This window comes from Labrus mixtus, chromosome 5 (genome assembly GCF_963584025.1).
Source record: "Labrus mixtus chromosome 5, fLabMix1.1, whole genome shotgun sequence".
Lineage (NCBI taxonomy): Eukaryota > Metazoa > Chordata > Actinopteri > Labriformes > Labridae > Labrus > Labrus mixtus.
Genome location: NC_083616.1, coordinates 12743332 through 12764996, shown reverse-complemented (window position 1 = coordinate 12764996; position 21665 = coordinate 12743332). Strand labels below are relative to the sequence as shown.

General features: G+C 39.8%; 1 protein-coding gene across 1 annotated transcript in view; it reads left to right on the top strand.

Annotated features, from left to right (window-relative positions):
- Positions 1-301: 301 nt before the first annotated feature.
- The window catches only part of LOC132974096 (EGF-like repeat and discoidin I-like domain-containing protein 3), a 108724-nt gene continuing 87360 nt past the window's right edge, over positions 302-21665 (top strand). The window contains exon 1 of the mRNA XM_061037903.1: positions 302-676. Coding sequence (XP_060893886.1) covers positions 613-676 — 64 coding nt within the window. The 5' untranslated portion in view covers positions 302-612. The remainder of the gene's footprint in view (positions 677-21665) is intronic.

Here is a 21665-nt window from a genome sequence, read left to right as displayed (position 1 = left end):
GGTTATAGTCAAAATAGCTATTGTGATGTTATTTAATTGAAAATAAAATATCGTAACATGATTTTGGTTGAAACACAGTATTGTATAAGCTTTTGAAACTGGTTGCATCAGTGAAAAAAACACTAAATGGAAACAGAGTAAAATCGCAACCAACTAGTAAACAATATACACTGCTTGATATTCCCTAATTGTATGTAACGCAGACAATTTTTGGTTCAAATTCAGTTAGTTATTACGTTTTACCTTGAAAGTGTAAGCCGGAAGTGATGTTCTGCCTCACTCCCGTACGCTTGACACAGTTTATGCTGTCCGGGAGCAGTGAGCGCACACGTCGCTTCTCTCCTCTACATCGCACCATTGCGGTAGGAGCGGGGAAGGCAGGCACTCTTCACTTGTTCCTGCACGAAGAGAAAACCCAGGAGGCAAGTGCGTCTTTTGTGCCGAGTTTCTCACTGAGGAGGACATTACCTGAGAGGACATATAAAGCAGCGTCCACAGTCCAGCAGAGCGAGGGAGGGACAACTTTTGGCTTTTTGCTCCGTGATTTTTATTTTTTTTTCCCCACCACATCTGCGTAACCTTGGAAGTCAGATCTGGTTATTGTGAGAGAGGATGGGACCGTTACTCCTTTCCCTCGCGCTGTGTCTGAGCGCCGCCGTCCCGCAGCACGCGAGAGGTGAGTGGAAAAGTGGACTATAGCTGTCATTATCGTTGTCCAAACATTGTACATAACATGCCCTTAAGAATGGAGGCATTACAAACAGATGAATTCGCGACCGGAGCCTCTTCCAGACTGAAAGTAAATCGATAATTAAAACTGGGGAAGCCCAGATGAATAGCTCACCAAACTGGGACGATGCGTCTACATAGAGAACCTGTGTTGTTTGCGGAATGTTGGCAGACATTCAGCACGTATTTGCAATATAAAACTATTGCTGCTTATCTGTGCACGACTTGTTAGTTATTTGCTCAGCTCGTCTCATAAAACGACACTTGTCTGAGTCAGTTTTTGCAGGGATCAAATGGATTTTGATCCGTGCGTAATTTCATTGTGATACTGGAAGAAACCAGTCCGTGCATCATGCGCGCACATTTATGGCATGAATGTGCACAGCTCCAGTAAATTGTGAGCCCTCACAGTGAGCATCCTCAGCAGTTTGCTCCTCTCCTCCGTGATGTTTTTTATTTTTTTTTCACTGAATAAAAAGACCGTGCCTCCACTTAGGGAAGGATGACCTCACCTTTCCGTCTTTAGGAAACTGTATTAAGAACATAGATTGATGGATCGATTTCCAGATTAGGTTTAAGATACTATCACTTGGCTGAGATATGATAGAAAGCCTTGTGTATGCTATTAGTTGCAGCAGAGTACCATTACTGCCCAGGATGACACCAAGAGAAGGTCAGTTGTGCATTTCAATTCTGATCACTTTGTGAAGAGAGTAGGATGTAAAAACGCTACTGACCCTCTGGATCTGCATCTAAATCATTCCAAACACACACACACACACACTTCTATCCTCTGCCCCTCCAGTCTTCTGGTGAGAGGAATATTTAAGCTTATTCCCTGCTGTATATTCTCCATGAACGGTGCAGAACGGTACCTGTGGGATTTCTGTAAAAGAAAGCACTGTAGCTTGTATGGAAGTGGGTCGTAGCATCCTCCCTGTCTCTCCTCATTTAGCAGCGGGCTCAACTCAGGAGTCACACATGTCAGACAGACCCGGGTCTCTACACCAGAAGAGTGCCTTGAGCACTGAGTTTCTCAGGCTTCCTAAGCCTGGCAGTGTCAACTCAGAGTCAGCCTTTGTGAGACGTAATACTCCCCTGGTAAGGTGGCATAATGAATACAGAGGAGGAGCAGGGAGCTGTGGCGGTGCCGTGGTTGACTTATTCAAGGCTCAGCGAGTTAAAAATACACCCTCAATTAATCATATCCCAGTTAAATTTGTGGTATTGTGAAGGGATTTTTCTCTTTGTCCATCTGTTTCCAAAGTGAGCACAGCTGCAACCTCATCCGCTGAAGGGCTGATTTGAGGAGAAGGAGGAGACTGTTAGTAATGTGTGATCTCTGTGTGAGCATCCTTTACCCTCAAGTACCTTTTTTTTAGCAACAAAACTGCTCTGGGATCAAGGTCTCCGAATGTCAAGCAGCATCCAAACTCCCATTCATGAAGACATATCTAGAAGAATGCATTGTGATGATATCTTTTTCTGCTGTACAAAAGACACATGTTACTTATCTTTCAGCAGCAGGTGTCTTCACAGACAGCTGCTAACAAACACTCTATTGAGGGTGTCACAGGGTGTCTCTGTCTGCTGAAACGAATTGATGGGGTAGAAACATTCGCCTTCAGGTAAAACAGACTGCATTGTTCCAAGTCAGTGTGCAATACATCACTTCCTCTGGCCGGTTACTGGTGCTGACTCTCACACATTGTTTGGGATTCTGCCTGTCTGCCTGCACAAAGCACATGACTGCACCAGTGAGCCCTCTGTATGGAAATATAGGATGCTTTTGTGCTTGTTTAGAGAGGCAGTGTTAATGAATTCTTTGCATCTTAATTTGAGTCTCAGGCTTGTTATAATAGCACCGCAATTAAAGCCTTTTAGGCGAATGGACGGCCATCTGGAGAGGAGATTTGCAAAGTCTGCTGTTGGTGAATCATGATGAGTGTTAGCATTGTTGCTCACTGTTCGTTTTGCACATGCAAGATGTCACTGGCTTAACACAGTTCAAGAAGCCTGTCAAACACAATGTGTTGGTGTAGAGAGGTTGTGATTTCTCGATGACTCTCTGTTAAGACTGGCTTGATCAGTTCCTTCTCTTGTCCACAGACTGTGGTTGTGTTAAAACTTGAGGGAAAGACTGACAGACAAGGCTGCTTGCTCTCTTTGCAGTCGCTACATTTGGATAAGCAATTGATCTGACTATGAATGAGAGGGATGAAAAGATGGCAACAAGATATTGCTTTGGATATGAGGCTATGAACTCCTCAAACATCGAACTGATTAATTCACTTTCATTTTCTTTGGACAAAGGGTGTTTCTACAATTCATGCGACGATTGTCGTGAGATTTTTTATGCACTGATCACTGCAAATATGTAAATTAATGGATTTGTGAAACAGATCACTGAAGCGGAATAGTCATGGTCACAGCTACAGCAATGATTTGTTTTTTTGATAAATGGAATGAACACAGATAAAAACATAAAAAAACATGTTAAAATGTAAAAATATTGAAATGTTTGTGATTTGTATGCAACATGTGTAGGCTAAATCTTCTCAAGTGGGATGTTTACCGCTTTCATTTCAGACTTACCATGTTTAGTAAGACTGACACCCTTCAGGTGGTTTGTTAATTGGTTGGTCGATTAGCTATCGTCCGACCAAAATCAAAAAATGTCTGCTGCCTTTTTCCAACTTGCTCATATTTGGAGAATAATTTATTATGCTGCACAAAGCTTGTAATGTTAGTTTTTAAGTTAATTTAGACTACCAGCCACGATGCACTGACTACACAGTCACTAATTAGGTTGATCTAGAGATGCAGTTTTATTTCAGGAACCAATCAATCAGGTGTAATTTCAGTTCAATTATTATCATTTTTTAAATTGACTACAGCCCTTATTTTGCTTTTCAAAGCAGGCACCATTGACTGTTTTCTGATATTTATTGACCAAATAGTAAGTTAAGAAAGTAATCAGCAGATTGATAAAAAATGAAAGTAGCTACAGTCTTTTCTTAAAAGCATTGAAAAAGCCCTTTGTTAACATTGTACATGGCTTAAGTAATTTGTTGAATTATTTCTGCTTTACACTAATTCAGTTATCTTAAGTCAGCTGGTTGTTGTCGCTATGCAGAAAGCGACTTGTGTCCGTAGATGTTTATTCCCCTCAATGCATGCAGATGAGACTGTGGAGAGCTAGTTAAAAGCTCATTACATTTAGCGGCCACTGAAGGTTATGGTTGATGTACAGGTGACTTTTAATAACAATGACATGCAGCCTTCCTCCACAGTGCCCTTCTCTCGGGTTGTAAATGGCACAGTCTTCAATCAGGCGAGGGAGGTGTGACCTCTGTCAGATCAGCAGCCGTGATAACCGACAAATTCAAAGCCTCTCACTGGACAGCAACCCACACATAAGGAAATGAAACACTGAATATCAGGACCCATAATCAATCCTCCCACAAAGCCTTCTCCTGCTGCTGCTTTCTTTATTTTTCTCCTGTTTAAGGAACCTGATTAGGCTATTCATGGTCAGTGTAGATGTTCTTTAATCCCATTAATATTTGAAGGAGAATTCATGTGTCTCCTGTGCTGACAAGTTAATGGAGACAGTGCTATTTGTCTTGGCTGTAGTTTGGCCTCTGTTGTCCTTCCTACATTTCATGCTTGACTTATTAGGGCACTGGAGGGGCGGTTAGAGAGGTTGCAAGGACACAGACTTAGGAAGTGCTTACCAAAGGACTAGACTGTGGCTCTGAGATAGAGACGGGCCGCGAAGAGGTGAAATAAGTTGTTAGAGCATACACAACATTTTGGAAAGAAAGAAGCTGCATTTTTACACTTCACTCAAACAAAAAAAGGGACAAAAACAGCGACCATTCTGCGGTAAAAATAGCCTTTTTCCACTGAAGACTTTTTTCTGTTTTCCCTAATCCTCATGTCAATGCCTGATGTTTCTATTCTCAAAACTCCAGAAACTTTCATTCAGTATTTTCCCAGACACGTTTAAGGTTTAAAGATGACTACAAGCATCATGTAGCATCATGACAGGCGGCTTTAAGAGTTGAGCATCGCGTTAATCCGGCCGTCAAAATTCAGACCCTGACTGCACTGGGAAAAAAAAGAGTTATATGAATCAGTCGAAAGATTATATGAATGTTGTGTTTGTAGTGTCGTCTCATGTTGAGTGTACTTGACTTTTTCAGCTTACAACATGCAGCAGCAGCAGCAGCAGCCTGTCCTTTCATAGTGTGAGCAGTGATAAGGCTGCACGCTGGTTTTTAAATAATCCCACTGGGTCACGATTAATGACGTGAAGTGTTGGAGGCACGAGCCGGCCCACAGTGAAGGCCCAAAAGTGTGTGTGTGGCAGAAATATAGCCGATAACGAAATTATATGATGTCGTGCTTGAAATTCACAAACTATAATAACTCTTACAATATGCTTGGGATTGTCCAGGAGCTTCGCTACATTATTGACTCAGGTCTCTTTGCAGATCACTCAATGCACAGAAAAATCAGATCCAAACCATCTGGATAAAACTAATTCATGTAATTTGATGGTATAATTCCCTTAATTTGTTGTTCAGGCGAATCATTTAATCATTAAAAACGTTTTAGGAGGTAGGATAGTAGTTGGTGCGGGCGCCCCATGTACTGAGGCTGTACGGTAGTCCTCCAGACGGGCGGCCGGGTTTGAAACTGACCTGTGGTTCCTTTCCTGTCATTCCCCTTCCTCTCTCTCTCTCCCTGATTTTCAACTGTATCCACTGTCCTGTCTCTACAATAAAAGCACAAAAAGCCCCAAAATAACTATTTTTAATAATAGATTTGTTAGCAACCAAATTCAAAGTTGTAACATTCATCATAGCATGAAGTAGAGTGCAGAATAGTGTTTTAATTAAAGCTGATAGGAGGTAAAACAGTGGTCTCATGACTCAGCTTTATTATGCTAACATTGGAATACTTGCAATTAAATAATCAACATTCCAAAACCTCTACAATGTGTTTATTGCACTCAGTAGTGTTCGGCCACTTTGTTTTATTCTAGCTTCTAGTTTCACCAGAAATAAAATTTCAAGATGGTTAGCGTGTGTCACACTAATTAAATCAGACACCTTAAGTTTATACTTCTAGCACCCGTAGAGGCGCCTGGCATCATCAAACAGGATGTGCCTTTTTATTTAAAAAAAAAAATCACAGCTCAAATAAGATTAGAGCTCTTCATCTGAGAAACACAGTCCAAAGAATTTTCGATTGGCCTCGTTCCTGAAGCAGCATTCCTCGTCCTCAGCGTGCCTCTTCGGCTGGTACATGAAAAGCCATATCACATATCTCATCACTCTCCCTCCTTGTAAAGTTATACAAGTGCAAATATCCATCTGCTCGTCTTTTATTTGCATCATGAGAAGGCTGCATATGAGCTGGTTGTAACTCTGCTGTATATTAATTATTATTTCATATGCAAGGGTCAGACAGCAAATAACTATTAACTGGAGACAGAACGCATCATGTAAAAGCATGGATTCTGCAACACAGCCTATTAATAACTGCATGAATACATCTCTTAAAAGAAACAAATTATATACAGTACCTTTACTGTATGTATATGTTTTAAGACAAAGACTGAGTAAGTGAGGTGTTAGGATTTTGCATGACAGCTTGTGCGTATAGGTATAGAGTTACAGAGCAGGAATGCAAACACCCTCTGACAAGCATCAGGGTGGATTTTTTTTTTTTATTACATTCCTCATCAGAGCAAAACACAGTTTCTGTATTGTGAATTGTGGAGTGGATACTGAGCGCTCTTGCACCGCCCTTTTTTTTTTCCAGGGAGCTGTCAGAACAGCGTCAGCCTTTCTATTACCAGTTTGGCCATGAATGACAGAGTCCTACCTTTGCAGAGCGGATCAATAAACAGAATGTATTATTTCAGGTTAAGTGCAGAACTGCGGCAGTCTGAAAACCTGAGGAGTGAGAAACGTCAGCCTTTTTGAAAGCTTTATTGTGCGAACAAAGACAGTGAGATTAAAATTAAAATGTCATCTCTCACAGTTTTGATGCTTGTTCACGGACACAATGACGCATGGACCTTTGAATGTTTTGAGTGATTTATCTTCAACAAAAAGCCGACACACTTGGAGCTGTTCTATCTGCTGTGTGTGATCACATTAATGTCTTTTATGTGCCGAGTATGAGCCAGAGCTTGTAATTTGTATTGTTTTATCCATTCCTCAAAGACTTTTCTTACAATATGTTTAATGCACTCAGTTTTTATATGGCACAGTCAGGTGTGTGTGTGGTCCATCCAGGCCCATAATATGTTTGTAATGGGAGCAGATTTTGTGGCTAAGTTTTCAAATAAACCCAGAGCTTGCAACATTTCAGCTTTTATTTATTGGACAAGCATGCCTCGGCTTGCTGCAGACTGAAGCTAAGCCTGCTTTAGTTCTAATAAGATTGAGGAGTTAAAGCAATGAGCTTTGCTTTGGTCTGATAAAGTCTCTCCGTTGGGCTCTGGAACGCCACCGCATTTTCAATAAGCTCCAATCTACTCATTTGAGATCAGATGGGTGCAGGTGGCTTAAGTTCTTACTTCCAACAAGCCCTAAGGAGATGTGGGCTACTTATTCCTATTCTAGAGGCAAACGTTAATGTCGAGCCCTCATAGAAAAGTCTGCACACACAGGTTGAAAAGGTTACATGGATTATGAAAAGCTTTCTTCTGTAGCATGGACATACAATAAATGATGCTCATTTCAGTCATGAGTCATCAGTTGACAAAAAAAAGTCAAATGTCAAAGTTGAATATGTCATTTGCCATTCATCCGTAACTCTTTAATTAGTATTTATCTCTAAATCTGATGATCTCATCCTTTCTCCTCCCTATCCCATAGTGAGTGTATTTGATACAGGCATTGTTTGAGGATTTAATTGCACATTTCAACTCATTCCCAGACTCGTGAGCTTTTGAATCTTATTTTTGATCATGTCAATGCCCGCTCTGATGAGGCTGCATTCTTTACTGTGCCTGTGTGCCTGTATTTGTATGTTCGAAGCACTGAGAGGTAACCCAGAAATGTCATCACATAAAGTCTAGGCAGCAATTCTGGATCTTCTGCACACTGTGAATGTGCATCTTCACTTCACACATTTGTAATAAAACGAGCCAAAAAAACATCCCTCTATTTATCATATTAGTCTGCCCACTTTTTCACTTTCCTGCACTGAATGCCAGCAAGAGGGTGTTTGACAGATTGAGCATTAGAAAGGAGACTATTGGCTAAATTAAATATTAGGAAAAGATGTCCTTGATACGTTCTTTGAGATCAAAAAAACGACTAATTGAAAGACCAAATTTCAACAGAAAGACTCTCAGACTCTCAATTATGAACAAAAATGACTCTGGACTCTTCCCAAGTTCTGTAGAGGGGGCATTTGAGGTAGAGGCATAAAGAAAATGCTATCCATTGAGAAGTGAAGTTTTTTAAGTGGACTATCTCCAGTCCAGATGTTTTAGATTACGCTTGGGGGTGTGTGGTACCAGAGGAAAAAAAAAGAGAGAGCCCAGAGAAAATCCAATTCAATGTGCAGTTAAAAGAACAGCAACTATTGGCTTTCAAACTTTAAAGTAGAACCCATTTACAAGGTGTTACAACAAGCTTCTTATAACTGCAGTACATTATCAATTACAAAGATTCCAAAAAATTACACCATTTTGGAAATTGTTAGGAACAGATGTGCAGCTGATGGGTTATTTTAATCTTTTTTTCTAATATTAAAAATTCTTTGCCAACTGATGGCCCATTAAATAGAGGTTTCTAGTTTCCCTTAGGGCTGATGTCCCCTGACTTAATGTGGATTGGCAGTAACTTTATATTGCACTAGATAGCATTCAGCGCCTGTTGATTTTGCTATTAGGCTTCTTTTTCCCTTTTGTTTTATACTATAACCAAGGGCAAGCTGCAAATAAGACCATTTAATTTAACTAATTTAAAAGACAATTACATCTTGTGGTACTCTTTTTTTCAGCTGCTACAATCAGTCTGGTTGTGTATGGAGCCCCACAAGGCTCAGGTAACAAAATATATATTTTGTGTTTACAAATTTGTGTGCATGGTTAACAAATCCATACGCACTGTTTATATTCCGTACCTAAAGATTTGTAAACTGTGCATACAGATTTTTAGAATCTGTGACCACAGTTAATGAAACCATGCCCCCAGTTTGCAAAAATGTGCGTACAGTTAACAGGTCTGTAAACACAGTTTATAAAAACCATGCCCTCAGACTGAAAATATGTGCACACCGATGTGTAAACCATAGAAACAGATTTGCAAACAGCATTTTTTTTCTTACCTGAGCCTTAGGGGGGGTTCAGTACTTGGGTAGGTACTCAACAAAAATCTCCCTTTGGACAGTTTGGAGAGACATACACACCCATGATGAGGTACAATTAATGCTAAATTGCTGAAGGTGTGTTCACATTTTAGAACACCAGTTTTTGTTTTCATTATTCAAGTCATCAATCTGAAGCCTTTCTCAACATGCATTGGGAATGAGTCATGTTTCAGCCTACCAAAACTGTCTATCACAGGGCTCACATAAATAGACACATGGTATTTAATGTTTGTAATAAAAACAGTTTAGTTTGTGTCCTTGGCCATACTGTACAGTAAAGAAGCACACCACTTTTAGAGAAATATATGGATGAATAATTTGGTAAGCACCACCCAAACCTCACTGACCTCTTTATATTTAGATTAAACTTAAATCTTTTAAACCAGGTAGTCGGGCAGAATGCTCTCTCTATTATTTACCTCTGCTTGAGCCTCATGAAATATTTACTAGTATGATCTTATGGACCTTCTATAGATAGGTAAATCTGCTCAAATGAAGAGACAGTCAGGAGAATGCAGAAGTATATGGTGAAGACTGTGTTTGTTAATCTTGTTAATCTACTCAAAGTACTGTGACTAGTGTTGAAGCTGAAAAAATATCTGACAAGTTGAATTAACTGCTGCAGAAGTTCAAAAGTTTAAATCCCAGCTCGTATTTTTAACCAGCTTCAGTATCTCGGAGAGAAGTAAATTGAATTGTGGGATAGCTCACCCTCTGTCAATCTCACTCTCTCTCTCTCTCTCACACACACACACACACACACACACACACACACAACGCTAGAAGTTATTATTATAACACGTCAAATCATGGGGTCTTTAGGTGGCCGCTGCAGCTGGAGGAGGATTTGGTTTGATGTTACAAATAAAAGTGGTTTATTGCTTTGCTGGCACTGTGTTTTGGACTGGTTTGTGTGATTGTAGAGCATCTGCTTGTTTTGAAGACCATCCCTGTCTCTTTGTCTCTGATATGTGTGTGCGATTGATTCGTTCAATGGTTTAACATCAGTTATTCATATTCAATGTGTGGGTAAAGTGATAATTGCTGGCTTTATAATCATTTATGAAGTTTTGTCAGCTGAAAAGAGGAATTTTGATTCAGAGAAATTGAGTAATCCCTCCAGACAGTGTTCAATATTTTGATCTTCAGTCATTTCCTGTGACTATAGGTATCACTCAGCTTCTTTACACTGAGCTTTGTCTTGCTAAACGCTGAGTCTCTTTAAGGAAGCGACACCTGCCCTATGAAATTCACTGACCAAGTCATGGGCAGGATGAAGAAATTCAATTTGTCAAGCCCTGCCCTTTTCAGTACACACAATGCACAGCTTAGGCCGGTGGGTGTGAAGTACCAGTGGACAAAGGATCACAAGATATTTTGTAATGACTTCTTCACCCACTTCTAACATTCATACAGTGTAATAGAGATTTATTGCACGCAGCTTCCCTGTAACATTTTCATTGTTCAAATTGCCAGTTCGACCTTTAAATAAAGGCATTAAAAGATGTTTTGCAGCGAGACAGTGAGAGGTTGTACATAGTCAGCTGTATACGTGGTCATATGAACCACATGTTCTCTTTAGATTAACTGTGAATGTAGCTGTCATTAACCAGTGATGAAGCATTCAGATTAATCTATACAGGCAATATTGCAAACAGTTTGATCATTTAGGTTAACTCCGCATATTTGCTTTCAATATGTAGCGGGAGCTAGTTAGCAGTTAGCTTAGCTTATATAGCATTTAGAGAATCCATACAGATGCCAATGTTTCAAAAAACGACCTGGCATTTTAAAAGAGGGCTTTTGCACAGGGCTGTTCCAGTAAAGGCTTGGTTTACCGTGAATCTGGCATGCCAACAAGTGAGATTGCATTTAATCCCACCTCTAAGCCAAGGAAATGTCAGTCACATAACCCCCAATGACATGGCATCATGCCTTCCTTCTTTTTTTTCTTTTAGTACAGTTTTAACAGACAAGATGTGCTGATATTCAGTGAGCTTCGTGGGCTGTATTATGGTTGTTTGGAATGACTCACTCTAGTTGTTTCCCCTTCATAAGCTTACCTGCTACAGCATGCCTCTGTACGTAGATCAGGCAGACATGAAGGAGAAGAAGATATACTTTATTAATCCTGTGGGGGGAAATTAAATTTTACACTCCCACATACTGTAGGCTAAAATACACACACATGCACAAACATGATCCTATGGACATTCACTAATGGAGAGATGAAATAAGTATTTTCACATTTGGAATGTATTTAAGAGGATAAGTCCCTTGAGATGTACCATCTTGTTTTCAAGGGGTCCCAACAGAAAACAATTCACAACATGACATAGTAATGGACAACAATTTAAAAAACCCAGAAAAAAAACAAACAGAAAAAAATGTTAACAATACACAAACAGACAACAAGTAAACAACTGAGCTAAAACAAAGTAGTGGAAGAGTAGGAGTCTTCTCAACTAATTCTCGTCATGAAGAAAATAGTATCTGCAGTATAATGTGACTCCGTAAAATGTTTCCTTTAAGGCAAAGGAATTTCAGTTTTTAATTTCAAGTCTATTAGATTACTGCGTTTATAAAATGTCTCTGTCTCTGTTTTTTCCCCTTTTCTCTTACACCCAAGCACACACGCCGTAAAAAGACTGAACAGTTAAACTCATCATACTAGGGCATCCTTTGTGCATTTAGAATCAGCTGGTTGCTCAGAGTGTATTTGTGTGGAATAATTTTCCTTTCATCCAAAATGCCACATGGAAAACATCATGACAACAAGAGAGCTAATGAGGCAAACATTTAACGAACAGGGTCACACAAATGCCTTCATGTGCTGATGAATATGCATTCATCCTGTGAATCAGTGGCACACTTTTTCAAGTCAAATGCATTTCCAATTCAGCACCCTTTTTTTTTTTTCTTCCTCTGTTAATCTGCTCTGGCATACTCCATCACAGACACCTTATTCTTCAGTGGTTTCTATGAAAAAGGATTCAGGTGAGATGTGAGCTGCACTTCTTTATAGATATTTGATGAATCTTTTTTATGCTACCTCTGGGACATGAGCATGAATGTGGGAGATCTTGTCTGGAAAAAAAAGGTACAAAAGATGGGAGGTTTCCAAGTTTGTAATGAGGCTAGCAAGGCTCTCTTGGCTCACAAGCAAACTAGGGCATCTGTAATGAGCGTGCAGAGAAACGATGTGGTGGGCGAAGTGAGACTGGGAGAGGGGCATGTTGCAAACGAGATTTGAGCCACGAGCTGTAACATCGGCTGTCCAGAGGATGTTGGAGCTGGGGTGGGGGGTCAGCTGTACTGTAGCTCCCACTCAACAGGAGATACTGCAAGGATTCCATAATTGCAGCTCCCTCCATACCTAATGTGTTTGTTTTCTAAGAAACCGCAGCTTGATTTTTGACATGTTCCAGTTTTGCAAGAATCTTTAGACGGATGGTGCAAGACACAACAATACTTGCCAGCGGATTCTGTCAGTGGATTTGTCTTTGCTTACATGTGAGCATGTAGATAAATAAGGGATCACATTTTTTTTTCTTTACTGTCATGCAGCTGTATATACCTAAAAGGCAAACCTGTCTAATACTGCTCTCTGGTTGCATAAACAACTATAATATATTATAAAACAATTTTAATTGAATGTCACTTCTTTTCCAAAGTGTCATAGCTCATGTAACGGCATAATAATAATGGATTGCAGAGAAATGTTTACTAAATCACTTATGCTTAGCTGACTCTTAATTAGCAAGAACTCAAAAGAGGATGGATATGCATTAATACATATTATGCTATTATGCAAATCCATCATATGAGGCCTTAATGCTTTGTTTCCCCCCCGTCTGTGATTGATAGCTCAGTTAGATTAGGACACATACACACAGGGCCCTGAGCACAGGGATCATGTTTTTAACGTGGACCTCAATGCTGACTTAAGCAGTCTGATATGAGATGATAGGACACTATCTAATACCATACGATACGATGCACATTATTGTCCCCATAGGGAAATTTGTCTTAGACTTGAATGCTGCTCATTTTTTTTTAAATATCACTCTTCATGTATATAACCTCTTTAGTTTTCATAGTTTGTAAAGGTTTTTTTTGTTTGTGATGCTGATTAGAGTAGTCATTTCTGGCCACTAATTTTCCTAGAGTCATGGGAGGACGCTGTATGATGTCAAATGCTCGGGTACAGTGTATTGTGAGCCTTACTGCAGCGCTTCACTACCTGGGCTTTGCCCCATAAGATTAGCTGTCAAAGGTTTCCCGAATCCTTTTTTTTTTTTTTTTTTACAGCTGCGAATTAGACATTCATGAGAAGGGCATGATGCAGTGAGTGACTCATTAACCCCGTAGCATTTTTATTAGGTGGTGCTTCTGCATCCCTTTGTGTTTTATAGTGATTTATCATGGCAGCAGAATTAACATAAGAGTCCTTCTAGTCTCTTAAAATCTTCACATCATAAATGTCACTATATTTTAGGAACCATCACATATTTGTACTCCTTGAAGTGACTGCGGTGTTCATACTGTACATGTGTAATGGTTTCACTACAGGGAAGCCAGAGTTCTTGGTCCCTGGTGGCTGCCAAATCCTGTGAACCCTCCAGACCCTGGGCTGAGTGCCTTATCGCTGCCCCTGGCCCGTGATGAGGAGATGTATCGATCTTATCCTCGGACAAAAGCCCTCTGTGCACCTCTGCGGAGCTTAGACTGGCTGAGGCAGGATGCTCAGTAATGAGAGCAATAGAGGGCGGGATAGGGGACCAGCTTATTCCTAACAAGGCAGGAGACCTTTACTATAAAGAAAAAAGAAAGAGGCTGGCTTGGCTTTTTGTTGTTTGTAGTTTATTTAACCCCTCACTTCAAGCTGCACTGTTCTTTCTTTCTCTGAGCACAGCCGAGGTCTTAACCTCACAGCATGCACTGTAGCCTTGACAGTGCTATCTAGAATTCTGGGCTCCTGTGGGAATACATCTCAGCACAGACAGTGTGAAGAGTACATTTGGTTTACTCCCAGTATGAAGTCAGAGGAGCAGGGGAAGGTGGCTTTAAACGATTAAAAGCTTTTCTAAGAGAAGATAGTTTGGGCTGAAACAACACATATGAGGATAGGGTACCTACCCTCATATGTGTGGTTTCAGCCCCTCTGGCTGGGAAGAAAAATCTTTACTCCTTTGAGAGCTGTGGTTGGATGCTTTTGTGGCTACAGAACTTTTTTTTTTCTGACAAGGACTCCAAAGAGAGGACTTTCTGTGCACAAGCCTTTGAGAAGAGGATGATGAATGAGTGAAGGCTCTAACCTCACAGTGACCAAAGCTCAACCACACCATACTTATTATGTGTGCTGATTCTAGGCCGTGGCTGTTGTAGGTTTTGGTTAGGATTGCCCAGAGATTACATCATATTGTGTGGCAGTGGGGGAGGTAATGGAGCTGAAACAAACCGTTGTTTCATGTGCAACAACAGATGCATATGGTTATTTCCTAAAAGAGCACATTGCAAATGTATTCTCCACTGGTCATATCAGTCAGTGTGCATGCACCAGAAAGTGGGGAGATGTGTTTGTGTGTCATCATGGCAAAATAAACGGTTCTGGAAGCTTAATGGTGTCCTGACTACATGTGCCCTCTCTGCCACGAACTTAAAGAATGTTAAAAAAAAAGTAGTTTGATGTTTTGGGAAATATGCTGAATGGCTCTGCTGAGGATTTGAGGAGCAGATGAACACCATATATTAAATCAAATACAAATCTTTAGTTAATAGCCGGTTTGCTTAGCTTTGCAGGAATGCAGGGCTACAGCTAGCCTAGCTCAGCCCCAATTTAACATTAAACACAAATCTTCCTACCTTTAAGTGCTAAGTGAACGTTACTAGCATGGAACCAGACAGTTTTTACCAATTGTCTCGAGACTGAATGCAAACCATGCTACCCATCTCCTTTAAGTTGTTTAGACTTGCAAGATAGATTGTCTTGGAGAAAAAGAGGATTTTCTGGCACAAACTTTACCAACTGACAAGGTGCATGAAGAGTGAAAGGCTTAGAAGAGGTCAAAATGCTCCAGCAACACATGTAGTGAGAAGATCAACTTTATTAACGATTTAGACCGACGCGTTTCGGCTCGTGGCCTTCATCAGGGTCATCCTGACTTGTTAATAAAGTTGATCTTCTTACTACAAGTGTTGCTGGAGCATTTTGACCTCTTCTAAGATAGATTGTATTGCAATTTATAAACTCTTAATGTTCTTAGTACACCAAAATTAAACTTTCCACAAAATGTTTTAACAGCTTTGGAACCGCAGTTGCTGCAATTCCACTGCAGTAAAAAAGACTTCAGTCTGAAATGTCCTTTTTCATAAATGTTTAACTGACTGACTGGGCCTTTACATTCTGACTCATTTGAAACAAGGGGACCTACTGGTTGGACCTTTCAAAATACTAAAACTGTCCTTTTCTGCCTCACTTCCACTAGCAGTGAAAGTCGGTTGATCTCAGTGAGGGGTAAAGTTTAAAGGACTGCCCTCAGCTAGTGGCTGACTTCATAGGAGCACCGAAGGTTTCTCTCATCTTCAAATGTCCACGCAATGATGATCTAGATCTCTTCTCTGTTGACTGGGTTCTCCCAAAAGCTTTCCCAGACTCAGCAGCTAGCATGCTCTCTGTTATCATAAGCCATTTTATGTGTTTGATTCTCTGCTTTTAGAAAGGTCTATCTCTTCTGTGTTTAATTCCAGTCCGCCGTGTTCATTTTTTCCCCTTCTTTATTCACTTTCTTTTTAGAGCTGTTTCTGAACAGTTAGTAGGCTGTGTGTATGTGTCAGACTAACCAGGACCACACTCTCTGTCTTTCTACTCGCCCATGGATGTTTAGCATTTTCAGCCCTTTCTAAACATATCTCCTCTCTCTTCTCACTTTCCCCCTCCCAGAGGCCAAAGCAAGCTTATTCCCTCTAGCTATTACATCCAATTAGGAGGAGTGAGAGTTTCACCCCTCCTCCCTTTCTACACCAACAATGTGGAATACGGTGGAATGAGTCAGGGTTTTCTCTTCTCTGCCTTTGATGTGAAGAAATTACACTTCAGATACACACTTGGCAAAGAAACAAAGATTCAGTTTACTCTTTCAAGTTTGGAGTCTTTGTCATTTGGTGAACAAGATGAACAATGGAAGAAGTAGATCATTTGGCCTGGATATATGGTGTTTTTTCCAATTGAGATTTCCTTACATTATTTAACTTAGAAACATTTGAATGTATTTCTATGTAAAGGAAGGTTTTAGTGATGATTTACACTCATATCAAACCCATCCCTGAAGTACAAACTTCTTCCTTTCATCTTCTTCTTCTATGAACACTGCAAGCTGTTCTTATACAGGGATGTGGTTTCTGTGACTTCTTTCACCAAACATCTCTGCAGCGTGAGACTAAAGGCAAACTTTTGAAGACTTTATTGGAGTAAAAAGTAAGGGTGGGAAAAAACCAATGCACTTAAGTATCAGGATTTTTATGGGATGATTTTATTATATTTTTTCCCCCAGAAGTCAATATTCCATCAAAAGTGGATTGTGGTCTTTGTATCCAATTCAGCTTAGTGAATGCGCTTGTAGCTGAGAGCTATTGAGGCGATCATTGATTACTGTTTGCCCACTTGCATTAACCGTAGTTAGCTTACATGCTATGTAAGCCCATTCATCTTTTTGCAGATCTGTTCCCAATGAAGAGAGAGCATAATCATCAGTGTGCAGTTATTTAAAAGTTAATGCCTGTACCCAGCATATTTTTCACAATGTTCAGAGAGCTAGTTTAGTGTTTCTTCAGCCGCTCAGGACGCTAACACTGCAACACCTCAGCATATACTGTTCAGAAAGGCGCTAATGTTGCTGTTCCAGGGAACCAATCATATACGAGAGGGGGCGGGACTTGTCAGGGAAACCCTGACCCTGACGGATGCTTTTCAGATGATGATGACGACATAGAAAGTGAATATGTAAAAAGTAATAAAAATAATAAAAAGCAAGGACTGGTTGATGTGATGTGCATAGTTTTTTTTAAATGTTACTCGCGATATTCTTTTCTTTCCTGGTTTGATTTTTGTTTTTGTTTAAAAAGGTAACGAAAATCACAATAGTCAATACTATTGAATCACAATACTCGTTGTATCGCCACACTTCAGAATCACAATACAAATCAAATCAGCACCCAGTAATCATGATAAAACGGGACTGGGCAAAAGCACATCATCCCAGACCTAAAGCTATGATGAAGATGAACTTTATACACCTTTATTTCTGCAGTATATGTGGCCTCCAACTTAGGAAAGTGCTATAAGAAACAAAGCAAATCTATAGCGAAAATTAAGTGTAAAGGTAGTTCCCTTTAAAAATGTCCCCACTTATGCATCACACTGTATAACAGATGGCCACTCTGCAACATGTGTGCTTTAAGTGCATCCAAAGCCCAGCAGCCTTCTTTGCAATGGATGATAAACCTGGAGCATGTTTGAATACCACAGTGTAATATCAAATGTGTTGAAAGGAGATAAAGAATTCCTGTTTTACATCCTTTTACATCCCCCCCCCCCCCCCCCCCCCCCCCCCCCCAATAAAAAGAAAGAAAAACCCAAACAATATCAGTAAAGCTGTACTTTACTCTGCTTTACAACACAAAAGGAGTTAACCTTTGGAGTCCCATCTCAGGTAATTAAAGTAAACAGTGGTTTGTGATACTTAAGGGGCAGAAAATTACCATAAAATTTCAGGAAACAGCTTGTGCAACATAATGGGGTCAGTGTGCTTGAGCACTGTGGGAGCTTATTTGCTTTTGATTGTTGGTCACACACAACTTGATGGGATTCGATTCAATTTGCATTCGATTCGATTAAAATTGCATACGTGAGGGTGAAGGTAATGATGGCAGCGTTTTTGTTTTGGTGTGAACTTTTTCTTTAAGATGGTGGCGAGCCGTCTCATATGGAGGCGAACAGTCCTTGTTTGTACTGCTTTAGTCGGCTTCTTTCTTCTCCTCTACTACTCCCCCCCATTTTTCTTCTTGTTGGCACTGTTGCAGTTATAATCCCTGCTTGCATTATTCATTTGGAAACAGATCAAATAAATATACATTTGCCCTAGTGGAGACCGTCTGTGTATATATCCACTGTGATTCTACACACATATTTGCTATTTAAAAAAAAAACACAACAAGCTAAACTAGAGAGGCTTAGGTTTTGATCTGACCACATAAAATGAAGTAATAGGGCATTTATATATAATGACTGCTTGATTTTGCTTACATGTATAATGTCATTTATTTATTTAGCAATAGCATCAATCCATACAGTTTGTGGTTTTCAAAAATACAAGGAAACAATATTAACAGCTTACAACTGCAGCAAACTCTTTGTCCTTGGCCCCTTAAGAGGCTAACATCTACAACAAAGTATGCTCATAAGATTGTTGTTGTCTGCATTGTTTCAACTAAAATTAAACGTAGCATTAAGCACGGCATGGCAGCAACATCTCAGATGAAAAGAATCACTTGCTCCACTGCCACGCATGTCTGCCTCTTTGACAGGCATCTGGTTGTTGCTCATTAAACAGTGCAACGACTGTTATCCAGTTAGGAATTATTACTGGAAGAAAGCCTAAAATTAATGTGTAAACGAAGAGTTCATTCATCAGACTGGATTGTATACATGATCATGTGTTGCCAGGGGAATCTATCAAATCTCTGACATTTTGGCAATCGCTATTTCCAGTATCAGGGTTTGCATTTTTGTCGACAGGAATAAATGTCAATTTTCTCCACTTCTGTATTCTTGATGCAGCCTCCTATAGGGTATAGACAATCAATACTGTCCATAGCACTATTGAGAACATGTATCATTTGCTGACACTTGGTTTGCACACTGACACTTAAGAGCAGACTTTGGAAAACAAATCGATTGTGCTTCAAAAACACAGTATGAATCTGGTACTGGATGTATCTGCTCTGTGTATTGACCACACCACAAAAACACTTCCCCTCCGACAGTCTGAGCCAATCGCTTTTTTCTTGATGTTATGCTTGGAATAGCAATTTGATGCTCTATTTGACTGAACATCCCCTACACAAGCAATCACATCAGACAGTACAGTGCAGTGATATTGTACAATAAACAGTTGTATGGTTTCTTTTGTTTGTCTGAGGTACAAACAAGGTTTTTATCAATGCTTAAGAGTCAAACAGATGTAAGGAATTACTTGATGTTTATTTGTATAGGGGAAGGAATGAAGAAAGTAAAATCATACAACACAGAATTTATAACCTGAGCCAATCTGCAATACCCCTTCATATGTCCATAATAAAATAAAATCTCCAAATACACATGAACAAAATGTATCAAGTGTCCTATGTAAATGTATCTGTGAGTCATGACTGTCTACAATGAGTGAGAACTGTGAGTCCTTCTGGCTTTGTAGTTGTCCGAACTCCTTTGTGCAAACGCCAGGCGGGTTGGAGGTAGAGAAGGGCTAAGGCTTCAGGTGTCGCCAAAGAGCAGTTTGTGATGGTTTCATACTGGTGCTCAAGGGCGACATCTACTGGATCAAAAAGTTGCACATTCTCCCTTTAAGGTGCCAACAAAGATTCATATTGAATATATTTGGACAACCTTCCATCTTTAGATGTTATTCTTCATTTACATGCAAATTAAACTAGAACATGGTGAGGAGTAAAACAATAACACATTGTTTAAGATTTATTTTTGGGCTTTTTGTGCCTTTAATAGATAGAAATCAGGGAGAGAGAGAGTGGGGAATGACATGCGGGAAAGGAGCCACAGGCCGGACCTGGGCCGCCCGCGTTGAGGACTACAGCCTCCATACATGGGGCGCACGCACTAACCACTGCGCCACCAGCGCCCCATACATTGGTTTTATTAATCATATTTTTTGTGAATGCATTTCAGGAAGAAGAAAAAGAGCAGTCGTTTACATGTCTGTTTGATCTAACCCATGCTGTAAGAAGAATAAAGTTGCTACAGCATTTCACAAACTATAGCACGGACTTATTTAAGATTTTCCCCAGTGTGTTCACTTCATTACTCTTATTACAGCACAGGTTTGAAATATAATCAAGGATAATTAGAGTTCTCAAACACACATCATCAATCACTGCTTTGTTGAGCAAAACTTGCTCCCATTATGAACCATTTTGACAGTAATGTCACCACTACATTAGGAAATAAGCTCTAAATTAAAATCACTTGTTATTGTACACCAAACCTCAGTCTGCCACACAATAAATGCAATAACATTTTGATAAATGCAATAATACACTATCTATATATATATATATATATATATATATATATATAGATAGATAGTGTAGGCCTGTTTTCACAATAATCCCACTTTCATGTATAGTCACTGACTTAAAACAGGTTGTAATGGTGTGTTAACCGTCGATAGCACACTCCCCTTTCTCTTGCACATGTTAAAGAGCCAGTTGCTAATGGAGGACTTTAGCCTGCACTTCTGCTCAGCTGACAGAGCAGATAAATGAGGATGGATGAGTTGTTTACTTACACCCATATTGTTTGCCACTTCCCTTGATAAAAATGGGTACAGTATGCGAGTGCACTTCCTTGTCATTAGCTGGAGGAGCATCAACAATGCCTCTCTAATTATTGTTGGTATTGTGTCTGTGAGTCATTTCACACTTAGCCACCCACTCCATAGCAGGAGGATTTAATGTTAATAAGCTCAGCTATGATGGAACAAACACTTTAAGGGTGAAGCTATGTGGGAGATAGACAACCGGTGAACATCTGCTTGGGGTTGGAGAGTGAAAGTGTGTGCATTTAGGTGTGTGTGTGTGTGTGTGTGTGTGTGTGTGTGTGTGTGTGTGTGTGTGTGTGTGTGTGTGTGTGTGTGTGTGTGTGTGTGTGTGTGTGTGTGTGTGTGTGTGCGTGTGTGTGTGTGTATGTGCAAAAAAAGGTGAAATCTGTTGTGCTAATATCTCACATGAACACAGATTGCCATATGTTGAACTGTGCAGCAGCTCAATCCTCATTTGCAAAAAAAAAATAAACCTTGGAGACACTGTTTTTATTTTACTGTCAGAAAAATAACAATAATGAGGTGATGCAAATTTTGAGAAAAATCATCACCAGCTGGATTCAGCTCCAAAAAAAAAGATAAGTCTGAAATGTGTTCTGACCACTTGATACAAATGGAATGAAAGCTGTGTGTGTGTGTGTGTGTGTGTGTACAAATGCTGATTTCCTTAACAGTGTGACATATCTATGGTAACTCATATGTCGAATTACAATTTTAACTGCTTTAACTAACCTTCATGACATTCTTTTTCTGCTGCTCCTGCAAGTTAATTGTTATAATTAAAACCACTTGATTATAGCTGAAAACACATGGAACAGCTCAAACCGCTACTTGAGTCATGCAGTAATTAAAAGCAGTTCTCTGGCAAATTAAACTGCTGTGTGTGATAATTTTATGGATTCTGTTTTTCTCAAACTATTG